Raw genomic sequence first — 19,254 nt, forward strand, 5'->3', positions numbered from 1 at the left:
TGATGGTTGGGCAAGCCAGACAGCAGCCAGGGACTGGTAAACTGGGAATTGGATTTCCTTCATAGTTATCAAGTGACCAGGGAAATAGAAATGGACCTTCGTGATTGGAATTTTAGTAGAAACATTAATATAGGAACCACACCCCCAAGTAACATGATGTTTTTTTCCTCTGAGGAATGCAGAGTTCTTTTTAGTCGTGATCTCAGTTATTTTCTAAAGATTCTCCTGGGATCAGAAGAAAGCAGAAATCCTCACTCTGCACCATCCCCATCCCTGATTACAGAGAGAAGTTGAGGAGGAACCAAAGCAGAGAGACTTTTTCCCCAGTTGCCTGGCTTCCAGGTGCTGCCCTTTCTGCTAGCTCACAGTGGGCACTGCGGGGTTGTTTAGGAATGAGCGCATTCCAGCTCAAACACAGATAGCTCTTCCTCGATAAAGGCTGAATAGTTGTGGCTTATCTTGCTCGGAGGCCTCCTTACTTGATGCTGTTGGGCAATGTCAGAACAGGAAGGATTACCAACCAGGTGATGGGGGAAAGTGTACCAGCCACTATTGATGTTAACCCCAAGTGCTGACTTGGGCTCCATGTGCTGGGAAAGAGGAAAGGTTTGGCGTGGCAGCTCAGGGTTTCACAAATCTTTTCCCCCTAAATGTTTGAGGGACATAGTCCACTCCCAACAGCTACCTCCGCTGTGTGCAAAAGTGTTTCTCACTTGATCGCCAAGGGGCTCAGGGATGGTGGTGGTCAGTGGGACATCAGATGCAGGGTGGAGGCCAGATGTATATGATATGGAAAAGCCCCTTCCGTGTAATTCTGATCCTTCCCCACCCCCTCCCTCTAGGAATCAGGGCAAAGAGGAAGTAGTAGAGAATCTGAGAGAAGACAGTGATCTGAGGAGACAGGAGAGAAGTCCTTCTGGGGAACGTAGTCAGTTTGTCCTCATTATCATCTCAGGAACTTGAGAGATACCTGAGGGGTGTACTTTATACATGGGAAGGTGGGGGAAAGGAGCTCTTTAAAAGTCTGAAATGAAGTTATAAGCAGAAGGAAAACAGAAATTAGCTGATATTCCTGGCCCAGTGAAATCCGCATTGGCCTAGAGCTGATGATAATTCCTTTCTGGTTGAATTCTTGTTTCTGTACACACTTAGGGAGTCCAGTCATTCAGCGGACATTTATGGAATATTTGTATTGTGTGGGTGTGTATGAGGAGTTTAGTCTGTAAAGAGGAGTAGGACAGATCCTCACCTCTGGGGCCTTACAGTGTAGTTGCAGCGAGAGAGAGGAGACAGGCTGGCGTCTGTGGGAGTGGAGGGGGGCTCAGCAGCACCTGGTCGGTGGGAAGGCTCTGACCGCTGCCCTCGCTTGGTCCAGGTGCCGGATGTGCTCACTGACGTTCTACTCAAAGTCGGAGATGCAGATCCACTCCAAGTCACACACCGAGACCAAGCCCCACAAGTGCCCGCACTGCTCCAAGACCTTCGCCAACAGCTCCTACCTGGCCCAGCACATCCGGATCCACTCGGGGGCTAAGCCCTACAGTTGTAACTTCTGTGAGAAATCCTTCCGCCAGCTCTCCCACCTCCAGCAGCACACCCGGTAAGGCTGCTCTGCTCTCACCCCGCCACCCGGCTACAGGCCCCGAGCCCCAAGGCCACGGTGCCTGAGCCTGCTCTTCTGTCCTCACAGTTTCTCTTTTCCCTTTTGACTTGGCCCGTTGGGAACCTCAGTTCGCTCGCATTACTGTCTGTGAAAAATAAACTGTGTATTTTAGCAGTTTGCAGGGGCCTGGGAATTGTGGTCTCCAATCCCAAAGTCTGGAGCGGTTTTTGTGGTTTCTCTCTGTGTCTGTGTTTGGAAATCTTCTGCAGAGCAGGCCCTGCTTATACTGTATGCTTCAGTTCAGAGCCAAGGTGTGCATTCAACTTCAGGTCCATGGGGAACAGGTGGTATTTGGTCTTTGTTGAAATTACTGTTTGGAATCAGGGCATATGTGGTGAGTGTGTAAGCTTAGAACAAAGCAGAGGGCTGACAAGACCGAGACCGTTAAGGTCACCAGGAGCCAGGGGCCACGGCTCTGCACCACCTCACTGCCATTCTAGCCACCGACATAAGAGCAGCAGCGACCTAGATCTGGGTGTCCTCGCCATTAGCCTCTCCAGGCCGGAGTGTGTTTGGGAGGAGGGAGGAGGGGGTGCTCTCATCCGTCAAGCAACGTCATTTCACCCAGCAGAGAGCTGAGCCCGTGGGGTCGAACTGCTTCCTCCTCCCCCCCTTCCCTCCTCTCCTCTCCTCTCCGGCAGGATCCACTCCAAGATGCACACGGAGACCATCAAGCCCCACAAGTGCCCGCACTGCTCCAAGACCTTCGCCAACACCTCCTACCTGGCCCAGCACCTCCGAATCCACTCGGGGGCCAAGCCCTACAACTGCTCCTACTGCCAGAAGGCCTTCCGCCAGCTCTCCCACCTCCAGCAGCACACACGGTAAGGGAGAGTGGCGGGCTACTGCCCCACCCCCGCTGGCATGCCCCCCCCCCCCCCGCCCCGGACACACACGACAACCCGCATGCGGGGGGCGGGGGAGAGGCCTGGCCGGAGGAGAACACGACTGGCGCCTGGGAGAAGAAGAGACGACGACCCGGGAGTGGACGCTCAGAGAGAACCTTTCTGGGGCACAAGCTGCGTTGGGGAGATGCAATGACTGTGTGACATGGGAGGAAGAGACTCAGCCGGAGCAGAGACAGCTTCTGCCTTCATTTCTCTCCCTGGAAACACCAATACACATCTTGCAAGATTTTCTCCTTGATGCCAAAGCAAGGGCATTTGGTTGGAGAAGACCATACCTCTTGCCCTTAGGGCACCACTTAAGAACAAATATAATCAGACTTTTTTTAGCCGGGTCTTAGCCTGGTGACACCCACGGCAACAAGCAAGGCTCCGAGGGATGCCAGGAGCAGAGGACAGAACAAAACGTGTCTGAAATGGTCGCAAAGAACCGGCAAACAAAATGAAAAAGCTCCTGCTTCATAAGGATGCCCACTGTTTGTCCCATGAATCTGGAGTGACTAGGAGGAAGTGAACCTGCCAGCTGGAAGACTCAATGGCGTCCTTCAACGGGATCTCAAGTTGAACTGCAGTCCGAACTCTTCCGGGCTAGTAGCCTTCTCACCTGGCTGTTTCCGGACGTCGTGATCCCTCTCAAAGCAGTCAGACATCTTGCTTTGCGAAGAGAAGTCGGGCTTTCCTCACAAGGAGACAGACCCGTCCTGTGATGTTTCCAAGATTTTATACTGGAGGTCTGGAAGCAGCTGCTCACAAAGATAGTCCTGAAGTCCATGATAAGTAGCAGGTGTCTGTGGACCCGCAAGTCCTTGGCTCATCTCAGTGGAGGGCCCGGTAGTGTTCAGGAAAGAGGTCAAATTGGTACTAAAGTAGGCACCTCCTGCCGTGAGGGGGCTGGACTGGGAGAAGCCCCAAGGAGTTGCCATGAGTATTAACATCGCTGCTTTTCTCCATAATTAGCTTAACTCTCTGCTGTTCTTTGACACCAGAACTTTTTCTGGGAATGGTGCTCAAGGCTGAGGGTATAGCTTCTGGTCGTGTTGTGGGGGCCAAGGAAGACATGTTCTGTGTTTCTCTTTCCTTACCAATGTGCTCACCGTGTGTGTTTGAACATTTGTCAGGGACAGCTGCTGTAGGTATGACTTGTACGCCACATTGTGGCCTGCCTGTCTCTTGGCTGCCAAGTGGCCGGTTCCTCCCCCGCCGGCAGAGGAGCCCAGCTTGAGCCGAGTGACGGAGGCAGTGAGCAGAGATCAGGCACTCTGGCGTGATCCGTGTCAGAGAGGAGCTGAGGCTGGGACCTCCTGGACACCCAGCTTGAACTCCTGTAGGAGGGCAGGCGTGGCCTTGAGGAGGTTTGTTACGGAACCAGTCCCTGAGCGGCCTTGCTGACACCCTTTCCCTTTTTTCTTTCCTCATCCCGTGCAGAATCCACACCGGTGACAGACCATACAAATGTGCACACCCGGGCTGTGAGAAAGCCTTCACACAGCTCTCCAATCTGCAGGTAAATGTTCCACCCTCCACATAGGGCCCTGTGTCTGAGACTGTTGAAAGTGCCATTTGACTGGTATGGTGGTTCCTGAACTTTCTCAGGATCCGTTTACACCCTTAATAATTATTGGGAAGCCCAAAGAGTTTTGTTGATGTAATACCCATCTGCACAGAGAATGTAAAACTGAAAGACTTGGAAGAGTATTTAGTGATTCGTTTGAAAGTAACAAACCCATTACATGTTAACATAAGTAACCTATTTCCAAACACACGCCCACTCCCACCAACATTGAAAGAATGGCATCGTTCTACATTTTGTGCGTTTTTTACTGTCTTGCTTACCAGAAGACGGCTATTTACCTGCTGCATTGAGTCTTTGTGACATTACGCATCGTGTAGTCTCAGTACAGTGTTGAGAGCATGAGAACGAAAAGGCAAAATGTGGTCTTACTGTAATTTTGAAAATAGTTCTGACTTTGGGGCCCCTATGGTATTCCCTAGTGTCCCCTCTGCTTCACTTTGGGAACCACTGGACCGGTGGAGCCAGGAGAGCCATCCTTCTCACTTTCCAGTATCCTGGCATGCGCTGCAGGAGATACAAACAGCTATTCCCTTAGCCTGTAGCTCCTAAAGTTTTGCTGAAAGCTGTTTCTCAGGGCGCCTGGGTGACTCGGTTTAGCATCTGACTTCAGCTCCGGTCATGATCACACGGTTCCTGAGTTCAAGCCCTGCGTTGAGCTCTCTGCTGTCAGCACAGCCCACTTCGGCTCCTCTGTTCTCCTCTGTCTGCACCTCCCCTGCTCGCTCTCTTTCTCTTAAAAATAAGCAAACATTTAAAAAAAAAACACACAAAATTTCTATTGCCTTGGGAATGAAAGAGAACCTAGGAGACTGACACTCAGCTCAGGGCTTTTCCATTAAGGTCACAGAGACAGGAAAGAAGAGCCCAGTGTACTCACCCTGACGTTTTCCCGTTTTCCCAGTCCCACAGGCGGCAGCACAACAAAGATAAACCCTTCAAGTGCCACAACTGTCATCGGGCGTACACGGACGCAGCCTCGCTAGAGGTGCACCTATCTACGCATACGGTGAAGCATGCCAAGGTGTATACCTGTACGATCTGTAGTCGGGCCTACACATCGGTGAGTACGCAGTGCCTTCCCTTCACTCCCCTCGCGGCCTGCGAGACCAGAGTCCTCTTCACCCCGTCTCTCTGGAGAAAGAGCTGTTGCCTTGAATATGCTTGCTTTCTAGTTCCCTACTTACCAGAATCAATAAAGAGAACAGAAATTAAACAGACCTGCAGCTAAGGAATTTAGGGTGATACCTGATCCCTTAAGCCCACAGAGCAAGATTCCTAAACAAGGATTCTTCTTTTTTTTTTTTTTTTTTTTTTTTTTATATTTTTTTTTTTTTTTTTTNCTAAACTGATTTTTAATTTTACTTAAATATAAGGCAAAATAATGCAACTTGCAACTTCTAATTTTGGGAGGTTTTTTTTAATGTTTTCCATTAGGCTTCAGGAAAAGGTGGTAAAGTTGTTCCGTCCAAAGATCTTTGAGAAAATGACAGCTCTCCCTGTGCCAATTGAATGCCCACTGTGACCTTGAAGGTCTCCTTCTCATTTCTGCACAGTAGTGAGCACTGAAAGAGGCTTCTGGAGAGAATTTGCCCACGGCTCCAGAATGTCTCTGTATAAGTATGGCTGTTTGAAGTAAAGTAAGAACGCAGGATGCCAGTTATAAGTAACTTCTTTCCTTCTCTTTCATTCCTCAACTCTTTTTCACATCGCCTTCAGGAAACGTATCTTATGAAACATATGCGCAAACACAACCCTCCTGATCTCCAGCAACAAGTGCAGGCGGCGGCGGCGGCAGCAGCAGTGGCCCAGGCCCAGGCCCAGGCCCAGGCCCAGGCTCAGGCTCAGGCCCAGGCCCAGGCCCAGGCCCAGGCTCAGGCTCAAGCCCAGGCTCAAGCCCAGGCCTCCCAGGCATCGCAGCAGCAGCAGCAGCAACAACAGCCACAGCCACCACACTTCCAGTCCCCTGGGGCAGCCCCCCAGGGTGGGGGTGGTGGGGACAGCAACCCCAACCCTCCACCCCAGTGTTCCTTTGACCTGACCCCCTATAAGACGGCGGAGCATCATAAGGACATCTGCCTCACTGTCACCACCAGCACCATCCAGGTGGAGCACCTGGCCAGCTCGTAGAGACCTGTGCTGCCACCCACTGGGAAGAGGGGAAAGAAATTCTGGTCCCTTCTTTCTCCAACTTCTCTTGGTGGGAAAAGTCTCCTTCCTTGACAGGCCTTGCCTCCATCTCCTTGGGCCTCAGGCACGGCCTTCCTTCACAGGATACCATGCTTATTCTCAACTCCTCTTCAAAAGGAATATCAGCCCTCCTGATTGGCAAAGGAATAATGAGCTGGTAGTGTAATCCAGCGGCCTCCCCTTCCAAGCATAGCTTTTCAAAATTGGGGGTTGGTGCTCAAGGGAGGGATTTGCTATGACCTCATAGAAACTTTTCCAGTGTGGGCACTTACCCTCTCGTTACCCTCATAATCCTCAAAAGTTGGGGCTGGTGGAAGACTAGAGGCTGGTCCTCCCAGATCTCTGAGAGAAGGGAGCCCTAAATGTGACCAGCCTCCTGTTCTAGTCTAGCCTGCGGAAGAACAGCGGTTTCTCACACGCCCCGATACCCGGGAGCCGTCGTCCCTCGTGGTCTCACTTCACTTCCTACCTAATGCTGGAAGAGGGAGATCTCGGTGGGGGTCAGACCCCCTTTATTTGTAAAGGGGCAAGGGCTGAGATGTGGTCCCCAAGGGGCCGGAGATCCCCCAAATGGTCAAGGGTGGCTTAGAAGCGTGGGTTGTGGTTTTCCTTGGAGCCTCTCCCCTTCTCTGCCAGCCAAGGCCCTGTACTCAGTCTCCCAGCCCCAAAGCCGGAGGAGCTGTGGGAGCTTTGTGTTCTTTATGAAAGCCCAAAACAAAGGGTGTTGCAGAGAAGGGAGAGTTCAGGGCAAACACAAGGACTGGACTTAGCTCCCTAGGTGCCACGGTCAATTGCCGGACACGGATTTATATATAAATATATATATAAATATATATATATATACCCACTCATCGGCCATCTTTGTTGTAACCATTTCTGTGTTTATAAATGCATTATCTCTGAGAATTTTCATATTTGATGTTTTGTTTATTTTTGTCCTTTTTGTTTTTCTCCACCCTGTCTTCTGGCCAATGGCATTTTTATTTCCTTTTGTCCTTTTTGTTTGTTTTTAAATCATGGCAGATTTCAGAGAAAAGACAAAATGAAAAAAAATCAGGAATCCAGTTGTTATAAAGCAATTTAAAATGAAGAAAAAAAAAACTTATGTACAAACCAAGGGGTGTTTTTAGAACCTTGTATAGAAATAAATTCGTGTAAAAGGATCAGAGGCAGTGGAGCTACTGGTGTGAGCAAGCATGGGAAGAAGCTCTCTGGGGAGATGTGAAGGACAGTACTAAGGATTTACACCAGAGTGTGTATGTGTGAAGAACGAATGTTGTGTGTGATGAGGCTCTTTGTGTGCATCCCCAGGTGTAGAAGGGCACAGCTTTTAATCCAAGTGAGATCTTGGTTTATGAAAGTTTCTACGTACAAAAAATGTCGCGGGGACTGTGATGCCTAAGTCTGTGACAGCAACGTTTCAGTCATGTGTTAATAAAACCACTAAGCTCCCTATCAAAGAAATTGAAGTGTGCCCTCCTGAAAGGGCCTCCACTCCTGCCTGAGCATCACGGCTCCATTGTAATCCAGCTGGCAATGTGTGTACATACATACATCATCCTATCCATATACATAGGTTTGCAGTGCTTGAAGCCATAACCAGAATTGAGTAACAGTGCAAGACAGTTGAAGTGCTGAGCAGAATGTGGTCAAGAAACCTGGACTTCAGCCTTGGCTTTACTGCCAACCGGTGTTGACCGAGAAGCTTCAGCTGTTAAATGAAGGGATTGGACTAGGTCACCTCCAAGGTTCCATTTTGAGACTTAAAAACCTTTAAGCACCGAAAAAGTTGTGGCAGAGTTCCAACATCCAACAATGTGACTGTCCTCTGTGTACTGCTGGGGAACTGTGCTTCTCACCTAGTGGCATTTATACGGTTAATGAAATCATGCCCACTTAAGTTTCGGGCTCGGCTAGTTTGTTGGGTGGACATCCAATATCTCTCATTCTGTGGTGTGACACCAATGAATGTATCCCCATTGACAAAATATGTCTGTGTATGTTAGCTTCGTAAGTATTGCTTTCCCCCCCTCTCACCAATCGCTGAAAATGCCCCGATCGTCCTATCTTCACAAGAATTAGAACCAGAATCTACTCTTTTTAAGGATTCACTCACACTCCTACATAGCAGGAACTCTGTGAGATAGGTACTGTTATTTTATAGAGAAGGACATAGGCGCAGAGATTAAATTGTTTATCCGGGGGCATGACGGAATGTTGTCCACTAGATCCAACTGCCGTATCCTAACCTGCTCTGTAGTAAACCAGAGGTTTCGCCTTACCCTTCTTCACATGCTTGGTCTAAATTAGGTGGCTGCAAATCTGCTCTGTGGCATTGATAATTATTAACAATGTGTGAGTTAGGGGTGACAATCTCCATAACGCAATCTTAAGCCACAATTAGGTTATAGGCTTCGCGTTGTTTCCTAGTGTGGCAGTCTGGCGTGCACTTGACTGCTTTCCATCCTGATGAAGAGTCCTTGTTATACTGTAGCTGACTAGGATGACAGCTGTCATCTAACTGGCTCAGTTGTGACAGAGCTCTGTGTTCCAATCCTTTCCAAATCATGGTGTTAACATCATATATAAACGCGGGGAGAGGGGGGAACGGAGAGGAGTGGAGGAGGCAGAGAGACAAAAGCAAGAGGGCAAGGCCAGAAGTACTATGTTATTTTATGGGTGTGTATATGTATTCGAGTGTAAAAGGACAGGCACCCAGACGAGGTGTGGAGAATTATAGCTTTATTGTGTAATTGTATTTATAAGTAGAGATTATATACAAAAAAATAATAATCCAGGAGAGCTGATGTTCGTGTGAGTGGAAAGACGGAGGGTTCAAATCTCGCAACATCAACGATGCCTCCCCAACTTCGTTAAGAAGCTAGCCACCTTGAAGAAAGTCTCGATTCATCCGGGACCTGCTCTGGTCACTAGATTCATACCCGGCAAAAAGGAAAAAAGAGTCTCCAGTCCCTGAAAAGGGATATTTATGGAATACAATCCTAAAGAGAAAAGGGTTTTCTCCCCCGCATTAACGCACATCCCCTTTTTGGAGGGAAAAAAAGTTTGATAGGTAATGCAAAATGGCGACCCGCAGTGACGTCATGCCTGCCTCCGTCGCGTACTGGGGACTCAGTAAGGGCGGAAGCGGGCTAAAGCTACCTCTAGGCACCTCAGTACGGGCGGCCCCGGCTACCCACGCAAAAGGGAAAGTTTCTACGTCGGGCGGATGCGTCCCAGATGATAATTTAGTGAGGGCGGAAGCTCTTCTTTTAAGGGCGGAAAGGCTGCAACCCAAGGATAATAGCTTCAGCCCCTGCTGCGTTTCAGTCACTTCCGGGGCGGATCGGAAGTTGCTTTGTTTTGCTTCAAGATGGCTGCGGGGATGTATTTGGAACATTATCTGGACAGTAAGAGCAGGCTGGAGGAGGGGGTCAGGGGTCATAGAGTGGTGGTGGGGGGGATCGAGACGGAGGAGCTGTACGGCCCCGAAGTCCCGGTGGTCAGAAAGTCACAACTCTGAAGGGGTTCCGTGAGAGAACGTATTGAACGGTGTGAAGAAAGAGGGGGCGGGGCAGCAGGGTCGAGGCCTGGCTTTTGGGTATAGACGAGGGAGGGGCTGCGCGGTAGGGCCGAGGGGATGGCTCTTGAAGGGCTAATGGGCAGGGCTGGGAAGATATTTGCCGACCCCAACTCCAGGGTCTCCAGCCTCAGGATATATATATATTTATATTCATATATATATATAATATATATTATATGTAACATATATTATGTATATATATATTTTTTACCCCGAATCGGTCAGAATCGATTGTGTTAGCATATCACCCACTGCCATTTGGAGCGGCGACAAAGACCTGCTCGCAGCTACTCCGCTCAGTTCTTCGAGGCGTTCTCTCTTGGGGATAGGGGGCTATGAGTGACCACTGTCAGGTGATAAACTGGAACGTTTCTCTTCCTGGAGTAAAGATCCAGTTCCTTTCAAATAGAAATCTGGTGGTATGTTTATGCCATTTGTGTAACCCACCCCTTCACAAAGCCTGTCTGTCACCTCGATGCGCTTACATTTGCCTTAGTGTTGGGAGTTGTTCATTCATTCATTCATTTATTGAGGCCCTGCTCGGGGTCAGACATGAAGGCAGCTAACAAAATGAATAAGACAAAGTCCCTGCCCTCAAGTGCTCATAACAGATTCTGCTAATAAATGATTACAAAGCAATGTGACAAGTGAAATAATAGAAATACATCAAAAGGACGGACTTGGTAGCACTGGAGAACGAAGGGCTGATTACCTGGGGATGTAGGTACAGCTTTACTCTGGATGTGATATTTGAATAGAGTTTTGAGGACTGAGTGTTTATTCGCCAGTGTGGAGAGAGAAAGGAAATTGCTGGCTGGGAAAAGCATCAGCAAAGGTATTATGATGGCTTTGTGGCAGGTCAGGGTAAAGTGAAGTCAGCGTGTTTGATATATAGGACTCGACGGTGGAAGATTCGGAAGTGAGGCTGGAAAAAGAGGCTGGGGCTGGATCTTGCAAGGTCTTTTAAGCCAAGCTAAGAGGTTTCCACTTTAGATAGTGAAGAACCAACAGATTTTCTTAAGTAAAGTGATTTCATAAAGGAAGATAACTGAGGTATGATAAGGTCAGGTCTCAGAGAGTGACAGAAATATTTAGAAGCAAAAAGGACAGCACTGATTGAATGAGTAGTTGAGAGAGAAAGAAGAATCTAAGGTGACCCGTTGATCTCAGGCTTGGGAAGTAAGGTAGACAGGATACCATCAGCAATATACTTAATTCAGTTTAGACTTAAGCATAGGCACGGTAATTGTATGAGTGAATGAGATCGAGATCATTCAGGGGATACAAGTAAAGTGAGAAAACGAGAGGATTGAAATATAATCTCAAGAAAACATTAACATTAAAGGGACAGGCTAAAGAAACCATCACTATTGGAATTATCAGAAAGTATATGATGAGATTTGGAATCCTAAGAAGAAGAAAGTTACTGAAAGCAAGAAGATGTGCCATCTGTTGCAGACAAAATTTTTAAGATAGGACTAATAACAGTTCATTTGATTTGGTAAGTCATTGGTGACTCAAAGTAATATCCGTAAACTGGTGGCAGCAGACCTGAGGCTGTAGGTTAAAGCAGTGGAGGCATCTTAGAAGTTTGAAATGGAGTCACGGGAAGAGATTTTTCTTCTGTGGAGGGACTTAAGTATAGATACATTTATTCAAGTATTTTTGGAAGACCCTCTGTATGCAAGCCATAGCAAAATGAGAGAAGAGAGACACGTCTAGCCCTTCTGGAAGGCTGGGGAGATAGATACCAAACAACTGATTGCACAATTAATTATTCATTGCAGTTGGATAAATGCGAAGAAGGGTAGAGATAGAATAACTTGAGAGCATAACCCAGGGCACTTGGAGCCTGGAGAAAGCTGGGTTGGGCTGAGTTTTGAAGAACGAAGAGGGGTTTGGTAGGCCAAGTGGTATGGTGGAGGTGGGATGAAGAACCTCAAGCAGTGCATTCCAGGCAGAGAAAGCAGGAAGTGGAAAGCTGGGTAGCAAGACAAGCGCTGGCAAGTCGGGGGCACTCGGAGAAGGCCAGTCCAGTTAGATCAGACAAAGGGAGACTGACATGAGTTCAGGCTGGCGTAAGACAAGCATGGGGCAGAAAGTGCAAAACTGGGAATAGGAATTGTGTGTTAGGAAGTCACCAGATGGTTTTAAAGCAGGAGTTGACTTGATGAGATTTAATTTTCTAAGAGAACATTCTGACTACTCTGGAGAGTGGAAGTATGTGTGTGAGGAGTGCCGGAGGATACCAGGAGGGCATTTGGGTTAAGGGCAAGGAGCCTGGAGGCAAAGATTGAAAATCAAGGAAAGGGAGGGGCTGATTTTTAGAGTAAAGTCCTTGAAGGAGCAAAGGTAGGAAAGCTGTGCCGAGGGGGCTTTGGAGACAGACACAGCTTCCTCTGAGAAAGGAATGATGAGTGGTGTTCCAGATAAATCCAGTGGTTCCAAGAAGGGAAAACTGCATCCCTTTTGGACGTGTACTTTGAAAACACCTGTTAGGCCTCTGAAGTTCAGTGATTCTCAGTGCCGCCTCTTCTCCGTAGGTATCGAAAACCTCCCCTTTGAACTGCAGAGAAACTTTCAGCTCATGAGGGACCTGGATCAAAGAACAGAGGGTATGTACAGAGTAAGGGATTTGTGTGTGTAATGAGTGTGGATGATCATTTCTTTTTCTCTTTGGTGTCACCATATCATCTGATCTGATCTGAAGAACGGTGGCTTCTCTCTCTTTCCCTCTCTTGAAATTCTTAAAAGGAGAGCAATGATGATCTGCATTTCTGTATCAGCTTTTTGTAGTAAATAGAGGATTGTGACAATGCCTCAAGAATTCAAAGATGCCATGCTCTTTATATCTGCAAGAAGAATTCAGAAAGAAGGCAACTCTAGAGTCATTTCTGTTCTCTATGTTCAATATGTCTATAGGAAGACTATCAGAAGATTAGGATGTTTCTGCTCCAGTGGATTGATAATGTTACTATCAAAAAAATTCATTGTGGCTGCAGACCGCAAGTCATGTTGGTAGAGACGTTCTTAAACCGAAAGAAAGAGTGAAAGGAAAAAAAGGAAAAGCAGCAATTAACATCAGGATCTCTACACTGTATTCTTCAGCCTTGCAGAAGCAGTAGATATGATCTGTGGCCTACCTTGGATGTTGAGCAAGCTTGGCTGCATTGAGGCATTCGCTTGGAGCCTGAGGCTACTCTACAGTGGCCAGATTGGTCTCTTCAAGGTCAAAGATGTCCCCCTCGTTGGAGCCATCCCCCATACCTGCTGAAGGATATGTAGGTCTTATCTTCCATCCGTATGTAGCCATGCTCAAAGATGTGACAAGCGGGTGTTAGAATACCCAGAGCTGTGGTTTCAGTTACGCTGGGTAAGTTTACTCACGAAAAGGTGAACGTCCTCTAAAATCCCGGATGCAGACCCCTGAGAACTGCCTGCCAAATGCTCAGAACCAGCTTTGCATCCTTTGTAACTCGGTTCCAACTCTTGAGTTCATGCACAGAAGGGCAGTTGGAGGTTATCGACCTACCTGCATTTTCAGCTTCCTCCAAAGGCCTCAGACGGAATGGGGTACCAACACAGTGTGTACAGAGGTCCCGCCACGTGTCTGCTGCCACGCCATGTTACAGTTATTCTTTGGTCTCTTTTCATAGACATGTTCCATGAGCCTTACCAGATATTAGGCAGTAGTGGTAGTAATATCAGGCAATATTAGGCAGTATCTACACTCTCAGAGTCTTGGGACATCACCAGCCTTCCAATATGAAAATGTTTGGAGCAAAGTCGAAGGTGAACAAACAGGAAAAAAAAAAAAAAGATGAAGATACAAACAGGTTGGTGAGCAAAATAGGGTAGAAGAACTGTTACATAAATGAACTAGGGCCTAGTTTGAAATGATGAGTCACAGCTGTACAGACCTGGAAGCCTGCAGCAGCAGATGACCCAGCCGGGTCCGTATGCGCTCAGAGCTGTTATGGAATGTTTTTGAGTCAAGGAATCAGGAGGCTGTGAGACCAAACGCATGGCTTGAGAAGCAGCAAGCCCTGCAAAGCAGCACCTTCGGACATCAACCAAAATACACTTCTGTGTTAGTGTGGTGTGCAGAGGCCCCCCGCCTCCTTACGTTTCAGTCATTTAAGTTCCACCTGTGCCAGCAAGGCTTTCAGCACCTGAAGGCGCCCATAACGCAAACGCTGTCAATATGTTGCATTGCTTGAGTAAAGGGCACAGTACCTGTGAACTTTCAGGGCATTTTAGTTCGAAGGTTATGATGGTCCATGGAAAAGGTCCAAGAAGCGAGAGGAAGAAGCGCGTCTCACCCAGCCACCCAGGGGCCATCGTGACCGGGCCTCTGTCTCTGTTGTAGACCTCAAGGCTGAAATTGACAAGTTGGCCACTGAGTATATGAGTAGCGCCCGCAGCCTGAGCTCCGAGGAAAAACTGGCCCTTCTCAAACAGATCCAGGAAGCCTATGGCAAGTGCAAGGAATTTGGTGACGACAAGGTGCAGCTTGCCATGCAGACCTATGAGATGGTATGGCCCTGTTCACAGCTCCCCACTTACCTCCCGTCTAATCCTTGGGGTCCTGGACCCCTCCTCCGGCCGTATTGGGATCTGCTTTGGGTCTGGGAGATACAGAGAATCCGCCTTAACTTTACTGTCTTTTACTGGAGCTACCCTCGTACCCCTCTCTTTTCCTTCCTTCCGCCCAGGTGGACAAACACATTCGGCGACTGGACACAGACCTGGCCCGTTTTGAGGCTGATTTGAAGGAGAAGCAGATTGAGTCAAGTGACTATGACAGCTCTTCTAGCAAAGGCAAAAAGAGTGAGGAGGGGGGCGGGGCTTGCGAGGTGGGCGAAGATTCAGAGGGAGAAGAGGCCCCTCTCCAGCTACCAGGGAGGGGCAGCAGCTTGGAAGCAGGTGGAGGAAGGAAGAGTTAACCCATCTTTCTATCTCCCTGCCTTCTGGCGTCCCCCCCTCTTTCCTAGAAGGCCGGACTCAGAAGGAGAAGAAAGCTGCCCGTGCTCGTTCCAAAGGGAAGAACTCAGATGAGGAAGCTCCCAAGGCTGCCCAGAAGAAGTTAAAACTTGTGCGCACGTGAGTGTTTAAGGGAGCACTTTGCCAAGTGGCATAGTTTTCTCTCCGCCGCGCTCACGCCCCACGCTGCCCCGTGCCACTTTCTCCATCTTCTGTGCCAGTAGCTTCTCCTTATCATTGTGGGATCTGCTCGAGAGAGGAGGGAAGCCACGAATGCCTTTGCCCCATCACAGTGTCTTTCTACCACCTGTGTGGCTTCCCTTCCCGCAGATGACACGTTCTCTTCCTCTTGGCACGCAGAAGTCCTGAGTATGGGATGCCCTCAGTGACCTTTGGCAGTGTCCACCCCTCTGATGTGTTGGATATGCCTGTGGATCCCAACGAACCCACCTATTGCCTTTGTCACCAGGTCTCCTACGGAGAGATGATTGGCTGTGACAACCCTGATGTGAGAACCAACCGTTTTGCCTCCAGATGGGGTTCCGGGGGCCATGAGGGAGTGGGTTCAAGAGGGGCAGAAATGGTTGAATGGTGGGACTCCGGGGTAAGAGGAAGGTGGAGTTCGTTGGCCTCAGACCGCCAAGATTTCTCCAGAGGGGCGGAATGCGGGAACACTGTTCTCGTTAATCTGTGGAGGAAGCTTCTTTTCTTTGCTCTGCGCTACCCTGGCCCCTGACTGCTGCTGCTTCCACCTTCCTCCTTTTCAGTGTTCCATCGAGTGGTTCCACTTTGCCTGTGTGGGGCTGACAACCAAGCCTCGGGGGAAATGGTGAGTGAGAGAGTCGCGCTGGGCGCCGGGCTGCCTGCCGAGGAGCTGCGTGCGGAGGGCGCTCCCCTTTCCACTCACTGTCTCTGTCCGCCTCTCTGTCACGTTCCTTTCAGGTTCTGCCCACGCTGCTCCCAGGAACGGAAGAAGAAATAGATAAGGGCTTTGGATTCCCACACAGTTTCTTCCATGTCCTCGGCCCCGGGCTAGTGGGGAGAGGAAAGCTTGTGCTGGGGCCCCGGGGGGCCCAGGGAGAGCGCACGGCGTGGTGGTGTCATCCCTCCTCCTCCCCTCTCCCCACTCCTGGTGCTGAGGCTGCATCCTAACCCTGGCCGGGAGGGGTGCCGCAGCCGTGGACCGTCTGTGCTCTCACTCAGCCTGCCCCCCTCAGAGGGACGCGGTCCTGCCCACTGCCCTTTGCCTCCATGCCGAGGTTGGTGCTGTATTTCCAAGGGATGGTCCTCTTTACTCCCCTTGCTTTGTATTGAAGGACTTGGGGCAGTAGCATGGGGGCACCCCCGGCCCCCCTGATCCCCTGCCCCTGTAGGGGGCCATGGTGTGATGAGCTCTCTTTGTTCTCTTCCTGCTTTTTCCATGGTAGGGCCTCCCCCAGAGCATCCGGGCAGTGGCCTTAGTTGAAGGGGCACCCCTTGCTCTGTGCCAACAGGGCTCATCCCGGCCTCGTGAATGGGAGAGGGGCCAAGGTGGGATGCAGGTCACTCACATGTAAAGGAATTTGAGTAGGTGAATAAAAGCTATCCGTGTTGGCCTGCTGTGTTTATTGTAGACACTATTTTAGTACCTGTGCTAATTAAGCTTTTTTTTTTTTTTGCATCCTCTGGGTTGGATTAGAGGTGGGAGGATGACATGCCAAAAGTAGAACAAGCCCTGGAACCCGAAGTGGTACCTCAGCCCCAGAATCCACAACTTCTCAACTTGGGAAGGACAAAGCTGGCTGGGGGCTGTGCCTCAGAGCAGGGCTTTCCAAAACTTTTACAAATTCTGCATCTTTTCTCCATAAAACATCTTTCATTTGATTTCCAATAAACGTGTATTGGTGTTTTATGCATGCACTACTATACTATTAGCTTGGTTTCTTGCTTTAAACACGAAACAGAAAAACACTTTTCCCGTATGCCGTTGGATCGTCTCGCTCACTTGCCACTGGGAAACTGCTTCCTTAGACTGAACCATCCTGGCGCCCGAGCACCTACCTCCTTACTTGAACCTGCCTGCTTCCCCTTGGGGCTCATTTCTTACCTTAAGGCTCCCTCTTTAGTTCTCACGCAGGTAGGCCCTGACTCTGTTTTGTACAGTCCGTCCCTGGCTGCCCCAGAACGCCGCCTCATTCACATCTAGGCCCCTCCAAACCCCGGTTTCGCCACCTGCAATACAGGGATAACAGTATCCACTCTATGGGATGACCTTGGGAATGAACTAAGGGAGCACATATAAAGAACAACACACGCCCTCCTCCATCGAAGGCACTGAGTCTATGACAGCTTTTGCCAGCCTCATCCTCCCGAGGTGGAATAGGACACACATGAGGACCCATCCACCCTGGCCGCCGGGCGCGGTGAACCCCGGGGCGCGCGTCGGTTTCCGAGGCCCCGCCCCCAGCCCTTTGTGACGTGTGGGCGGCACCTCCCTCCGGGTCTGCGAGCCCGCGCTCGCCGGCTGTCTCCGGCTTGGCCCGTTAGAGGCCGCTTTGGTCTGGGAAACGCGGGCGGATCGACTGGGGCCATGAGGAAGCTACCCGCTCGCTTCCTTCTCTCACTCCTGAAGGGTGAGAGGCTCTGCGCACGGGAGCCCTCGCTACAGGGTTTTGAACCGCTTTCTCTGGGTGGTCGCGTTGTGTTTGCTCCCTAGCTTCTGGGGTCAGACCTTAGCCTCTGCCCCCGAAGTCTCCTCACCCTGATCGCCGGGCTGAGACCGCCGGCCAGACGTCCCCCAGTTTCTGATTCCCACGGGGCCCCTCTTGCCGTTCGGTCCGTCCAGGGGCCCGCGCGGGTTTTGGGTTCGGTCCATCCAAGTGTCTGTTTCCGTGCCCCGCAGCGCTGCTCCTGCTTCCGACTTGTGCCCCAACCCAGGAATCCGTTTCCGCCTCCACTCCAGGCAGCCCCCTCTCTGCCACCGAATACGAACGCTTCTTTGCACTGCTGACCCCCACCTGGAAGGCAGAGACTACGTGCCGGCTCCGGGCAACGCACGGCTGCCGCAACCCCACCCTCGTCCAGCTGGACCAGTACGAAAATCACGGCTTGGTGCCCGACGGTGAGGGACGGTGAGGGACGGTGAGGGCCGGAGGCGTGGGCCACCTCCCCTGCGTGGGCTGCACCTCACCCCCAGACCGGATTCGCCTCTCCGCAGACCCCAGGAGCCCTCCGCCCGCCCCGGGGGAGACCCCCTGGTGTGTTCACCTTCTGCACCCCCCGCCCATTCTCAGGCGCTGTCTGCTCCGACCTCCCTTATGCCTCCTGGTTTGAGTCCTTCTGCCAATTCACTCAGTACCGTTGCTCCAACCACGTCTACTACGCCAAGGTGAGGCCCCAGACGGAAGCTGGGTCTGGTGTCCTAAGACGGTCGGAGAGGTGGAGGGGGTGCGGAGCTGAGGAAGGCTGGCTCCAAGGGGGCCACCCTTAGATCCTCTCTCCCTGCCTCTTTGTCAATCATGTACTCAGATTACCTGCGAATAGGGTCTCGTCTTGGGCTTTCGGATTTGGGGAATAATCTTACCAAAAGTAGGCAAGAGGCCGAGAGACAAGGCCGCCCTTTTCTCCCAACGCTTGAGTGATTTCATACAAGTCAAACGCCAGAGTGAAGGCAGAGGTGTGGCCCAGACACAGAGTCTTCTCTCACAGGGGAACCCATTCTCAGGTCTAGAGGGTTCCACCAGGGACCATACCCCTTCATCCTTGCCCAGCAACCGTGAGCGAGGACACATGCCGGAAGAGGACTGAGGCGCACGTGGGAATAGAAGTCTGCCCTCTGGGAAAGGCATGCCCACTGTCCTTCTCTTCTTGCAGAGAGTCCGGTGCTCCCAGCCAGTCTCAATCCTCTCACCCAACACTCTCAAGGAGATTGACACTTCCTCTGAAGTCCCACCCACCACGATGACCTCCCCCCTCTCATCTCACGTCACAGGTGAGACCCTCCCAGCCCCTGGGAGGCTACCAGCAAGCCCTTCCACAAATCCCAGAGTCCCAGAGTTAAGGCATCCGTGGTAGGGAATGGGGAAAGATGTGGGGNTGCGCTTTATGAATGCATCTTGGGGCTTTCCTGCCCCAGAGCATCTTCTGACATTACTTACAATTCTAGGAAAAACTCACGTTTCCTAATTCATCCCAAACATTCCTGCATATGGGAGTCCTCTGGGGCTTTCTTTCTTTCTTTCTTTTCCCTTTTTCAAGTTTTTATTTAAATTCTAGTTAGTTAACACTTGGTTTCAGGAATAGAGTTTAGTAATTCATCACTTACATATAACACCCAGTGCTCATCACAAGTGCCCTTTTTTTTTTTTTTTTTTTTAAAATT

The 19,254-nt window shown here is 50.2% G+C and overlaps 3 protein-coding genes across 17 annotated transcripts in view; all 3 read left to right on the top strand.

Annotated features, from left to right (window-relative positions):
• Window positions 1-7,491, top strand: part of ZNF384 (zinc finger protein 384) — a 19,705-nt gene extending 12,214 nt beyond the window's left edge. For 6 of the 10 annotated variants that reach the window (XM_077759102.1, XM_077759105.1, XM_077759106.1 and 3 more), the window contains 5 exons: window positions 1,376-1,600; window positions 2,305-2,487; window positions 3,994-4,072; window positions 5,043-5,201; window positions 5,858-7,491. In XM_077759102.1, the coding sequence (XP_077615228.1) occupies window positions 1,376-1,600; window positions 2,305-2,487; window positions 3,994-4,072; window positions 5,043-5,201; window positions 5,858-6,268 (1,057 nt within the window). In that variant the 3' untranslated portion in view covers window positions 6,269-7,491. The remainder of the gene's footprint in view (window positions 1-1,375; window positions 1,601-2,304; window positions 2,488-3,993; window positions 4,073-5,042; window positions 5,202-5,857) is intronic. The other 4 variants (XM_077759108.1, XM_077759109.1, XM_077759110.1 and 1 more) reach the window with 1 other exon arrangement.
• Window positions 7,492-9,656: 2,165 nt separating this feature from the next.
• ING4 (inhibitor of growth family member 4) lies at window positions 9,657-16,495 on the top strand. 5 transcript variants are annotated; one of them, XM_077759118.1, is made up of 8 exons: window positions 9,657-9,738; window positions 12,455-12,526; window positions 14,281-14,447; window positions 14,627-14,741; window positions 14,906-15,014; window positions 15,255-15,402; window positions 15,662-15,723; window positions 15,837-16,495. In XM_077759118.1, exons 1-8 carry the CDS (start codon window positions 9,702-9,704, stop codon window positions 15,874-15,876), a joined length of 750 nt encoding a protein of 249 aa, XP_077615244.1. In that variant the 5' UTR covers window positions 9,657-9,701; the 3' UTR covers window positions 15,877-16,495. The 5 variants fall into 5 exon arrangements, with proteins under 5 accessions (XP_077615244.1, XP_077615246.1, XP_077615245.1 ...); XM_077759120.1 differs by having other exon boundaries at window positions 15,258-15,402; XM_077759119.1 differs by having other exon boundaries at window positions 14,909-15,014.
• A 90-nt stretch (window positions 16,496-16,585) lies between these two features.
• ACRBP (acrosin binding protein) overlaps window positions 16,586-19,254 on the top strand; it is a 9,116-nt gene continuing 6,447 nt past the window's right edge. Inside the window, exons 1-4 of one of the 2 annotated variants that reach the window (XM_077759112.1) lie at window positions 16,586-17,506; window positions 17,776-17,994; window positions 18,167-18,261; window positions 18,747-18,864. In XM_077759112.1, the coding sequence (XP_077615238.1) occupies window positions 17,464-17,506; window positions 17,776-17,994; window positions 18,167-18,261; window positions 18,747-18,864 (475 nt within the window). In that variant the 5' untranslated portion in view covers window positions 16,586-17,463. The remainder of the gene's footprint in view (window positions 17,507-17,775; window positions 17,995-18,166; window positions 18,262-18,746; window positions 18,865-19,254) is intronic. The other variant, XM_077759113.1, reaches the window with a different exon arrangement.

Source organism: Crocuta crocuta, unplaced genomic scaffold (genome assembly GCF_008692635.1).
Source record: "Crocuta crocuta isolate KB4526 unplaced genomic scaffold, BGI_CrCroc_1.0 scaffold72, whole genome shotgun sequence".
NCBI classification, from domain to species: domain Eukaryota; kingdom Metazoa; phylum Chordata; class Mammalia; order Carnivora; family Hyaenidae; genus Crocuta; species Crocuta crocuta.